General features: G+C 64.1%; 1 protein-coding gene across 1 annotated transcript; it reads right to left on the reverse strand.

Annotated features, from left to right (window-relative positions):
- Window positions 1,512-3,428, reverse strand: LOC8059371 (translation initiation factor IF-2). The gene has a single exon (XM_002458955.2). It carries the CDS (start codon window positions 3,033-3,035, stop codon window positions 1,806-1,808), a length of 1,230 nt encoding a protein of 409 aa, XP_002459000.1. The 5' UTR covers window positions 3,036-3,428; the 3' UTR covers window positions 1,512-1,805.

Below are 3,792 nucleotides of genomic sequence, written 5' to 3' on the forward strand. Positions count from 1 at the left end.
AATCCAAAGGGGAGAAAATAATAAAGCAAAAGGACGCGATGCCGTCCTGAGCAGCCTCGAAGGCTGCATAAATCAACTCGTCGTCCAGGCTCCGTGGTCAGCCGCTGCCGGCCACTTGCCTTCGCCGCCGCGTCCGAATCCAACGGCTCCACCGATCTCGTGCGCTCCGTAGTCCGTACTGCTGCCACGGTGCCGCACCTGCGTCCCCGTGGTGGTTACATGACTCACGTCTCCCGCTCAGGTTCAGGTTCAGACGCTGCCCACGGTGTCCGCCGCGCGCCCGGCGCCCACGTTGCTAGCCTCCCGGCGCGCGTGTCTCGCGTTCGCCTGTCTCTCTCTTTCTCCGTGACGTACTGACGTCGCTCTCTTTAGGTCATTCTTAACCTTAAATTTGAAATGACTCTGATGCGATTGCTAACTGCTGCTGCTGTACGTAGATCCATGCATCACAGTGCCCCGGCCCGGCTACTCGCGATGGGACCCGACTTTGTCCTGCTGCTGGTGTACCTAGCCATGCCGGCACGGCGATCGTACTCGTACCACTCATCGTGTTATTTAGCTGCGCAGTTAAGAGGGACAGCGAACCATTAACGCTACACCACGGTACATCTGTTGGCCGGCCTCTCGTTTAGGAGTAATAGTTTCCGTACCACCACCACCACCTCCTAGATTTACTACCGTCATTACCGGCCGCCGCGGGCACCACTAGGCTGCGGTTATTACTTATTACTAGTGGTTACACTACAGCTCGGTTGATGGCGATCACGTCGCGTCGCAGGCAGATGGCTACCAAATCTGCTGGTCGCAGGCGAGGGAGGCACGGGCGGGGCGCAGCGCAGCGCAGCGCGTGGTACAGGACTCCAGGCCCGCATGGCTTGGGACGGAGTGGATCGAGTGGGCGGCTCTCGGCTGGCGCGCGAGGGCGAGCGAATGCCGCCGCCGCCGCCCCTCCCCACTGAACGAGTAGCGGCAATGCAGCATGGGCGACGGCACGGGAGGGAGCCGTAGAATAATGCGGCACATGTGCGTGCGATGCGCGCGGCAGGCGTGCGCCCGTCGCCCGTGTGTAGCGTGGCCGTTGCCGGTGTCGCGCGCTCGCCGCCACGCCCGCCCGCCCGCCCTGGCGAGGGAGCGCATATGCCCCTCCCGTCCCGGCTCCCGCGGACGCCGCTTGTTCCATAGCGAGTGGCCGCATGCACTGGGGCTACTGCTGCCAATCGTTTGTCCCGTCCCTCCGTCCGTCCATCCATCCCCTGGACCGCCGGAATGTGAATCGATCGCTCGACCGGACAGACGACGCAGAGGCCACCCGGCGCCCTGCTTGCCGCACTGTTTTGTCCCAGCCTTTTGCCCCAAATCATTTGGCATCTCGTCACGTCTCGTCGTCCCGGCACTGCACACTGGGCATGGACTCATGGCAAAGTTACCGACCCATCATCGAATGTTTCACCATGTCACGCTGTTCGTTACTACCGCCACGCACACACGACACGACGAGCGAGCGACACGGATGATGCATGCGTGTTACATGGACACGGGTGCTTTCTGCTTCATCCATGGCCGACCACGGCTCATGGGCATGGCTGGCTGCTTGAGGTGAGCACTAGAGCTTAGCCTAGCTTCGTTCTAGTACAGTACAGGGGATATCGAAGCTACTCGATCGAATTAGAGCAGAGCAATGAGAGTAATTAAAAAGAAAAAACAAAAGAAAACAAGAAGGGGAGCAAGGTAAAGTGAAGATATGGAAGAACGAGCCTAGAGCTCGAATTTGTATGTACAATGCCGTGGCTTGCGGCTGCTGCTGATCAGTACACCTTCTTGGAGAAGAAAGTCCGGAGCCCGAAGAGCCCCTGCGGTGGGTTCCCTTCCTCGCCGGCGCCCTCCACGTTGTTCCGGCAGCCGGCCGCTGGCGCGGCCACGCTCGGCGCCGCCTTGTCATCGTTGGCTCCGGCCGCGGCGGGTGCCGAGACCGGGGCGGGGCCCGCGGCCGCCTTCTTCTTGGCGCTCACCTGCTTCTGCTCGGCGGCGGTTTGCTGCAGCTTGTTGCGCCTCAGCTGCCACACGGCGCTGGGCCGCCCGACGCGGATGCCGCCGGACCCTGACCCTGCTCCGTTATTATTGTTACGGCCCTGTCCGGGCACCCACCTCCTCAACATGGACGTGGCGCTGGATGTGCCGGCGGCGGCGGGCAATGGCGCCGCCTGGGGCTGCGGCTGGGTGGCCGCGTCGGCGTCTTCTTCTCCGGCTGGTGCTTCTACTGCGGTGGTGGCGGGAATGGTCGGCACAGGCCCGGAGGACTCCCCACGGGAGTTGCTACGCGAGCACGGCGCGCTGCTCACCTTGCGCGGGGCCGGCGGCGCGCTCGGGGCGCTGGCATTGGCGTTGGTATTGGCGCTCGCACCGGCACCGGCGCTGGGACTGGCGCCAGCAGCGTTGGGGATTGGATTTGGATTCGGATTGGGCTTGGCCCTGCTCAAGGAGCCGCCACCTGCGCCGGCGGAACGGCTCCTGGAGAATGGCCAAATGTTGATGTTAATCAGCTCGGCGTTCCCACTGACGCTGCTGACGCGCCGCTCCACCTTCTTGCGCTCCTTGGCCTCGCCGCCGGCGGCGCCGCCCGCCTTGAAGATGTCCTTCCACTTGAACGTGACCGCGGGGAGGTCCGGGGTCGGCGCGATGCCGGACTCCGCGAGCGGCTGCGCGGTCTCCCCTTCCGCCTCCTGCGCCTGGGCTTCAGGCAGCGGGAGCGCCGCGGCGTCCGCGCCCTTCAAGTCCGCCTTGGCGGCGGCGTCGTCTGCGTCGGCCTGAGGGGCAGGCGCGCCGTCGCCGTCCGTGGCGGCCGGCGCCTGGAGGTTGTGGAGCGGGAGCACGACGCCGCCGGAGAAGAGCTCGTCGGCGGTGAGCAGCGCCGGGGACGGGTTCGTGCCCACCAACCAGAACTCGAACTCGGGCGACGCGGCGTGGGACGGCGAGGACCTCCCGGAGTCGCACTCCGGTATCGGGGAAGGAGGAAGCGCCCCCACGGTGTCCGCCATTGCTGTTGCGGTAAAGAGCGCCCGCGACGGCACCAGCCTGGCAGCGCCGCGTCTTGGATCTGGGCGGGCGGCGGCAATGGGAGACGGATTCAGCAGGATGCCATGAACTCACTCGCGCAGAGGCATGCTGTGACTGTGTGTGAGGCTGTGAGCAGTGCTTGGTGAGCCGTGCGGAGCAGAGAAGGGAGGAGGCGTGGGCACTTGCGCGTTATTTATCAATCACATCAAGGTGGCGGCCCTGGTGCGGAGGTGGGGGGTGATGGTGGTGCGGCAGTGGCAGTGCCAGCCCCGTTCAGGCACAGCTCAGCTGCCGCTGATTTCCGCCTCGCCTGTCGCGAAACGCAGCGTTGCATATGCGCTCTGAAATCTTTGTCTGGTGACGCGCGCCCTCGCCCGTTTCTGGGGACGGCCGCCCCCACCATCACGTTTTCTTGCCTTGCCGTGCTCTCTCTCTCAAGCGTCAAGGGAGAGATCGGTGCCGTTAAGCTACTGCTTCGTTCACATCCACCACACATCCGGAGCTAGAGCAAAGCCAGCAGGCCGCAGGCACCATCACATGTCCGTACTGAACGCACTGTTGCGATAAACCAACCCTACCCTAGCTAGCCAGCCATGTCGCAGTCTCCAGTGGGAAACGAGCTCGCACGAACAGAGCGACATGTGTTCGTTATCAGGTGGTTGGTTGACGCCGACCGGGGCCGCCGCGTCAGTTAAATCCCTATCGCTCTGCGGTGGCGCGGAACAGCGCGCGCCCCGC

This window comes from Sorghum bicolor, chromosome 3 (assembly GCF_000003195.3).
Source record: "Sorghum bicolor cultivar BTx623 chromosome 3, Sorghum_bicolor_NCBIv3, whole genome shotgun sequence".
Taxonomy (NCBI): Eukaryota; Viridiplantae; Streptophyta; class Magnoliopsida; order Poales; family Poaceae; genus Sorghum; species Sorghum bicolor.

Coding starts and splice junctions, on each gene's coding strand:
- LOC8059371 (XM_002458955.2), bottom strand. CDS start 3,035: ATGGCGGACACCGTGGGGGCGCTTCCTCCTTCCCCGATACCGGAGTGC.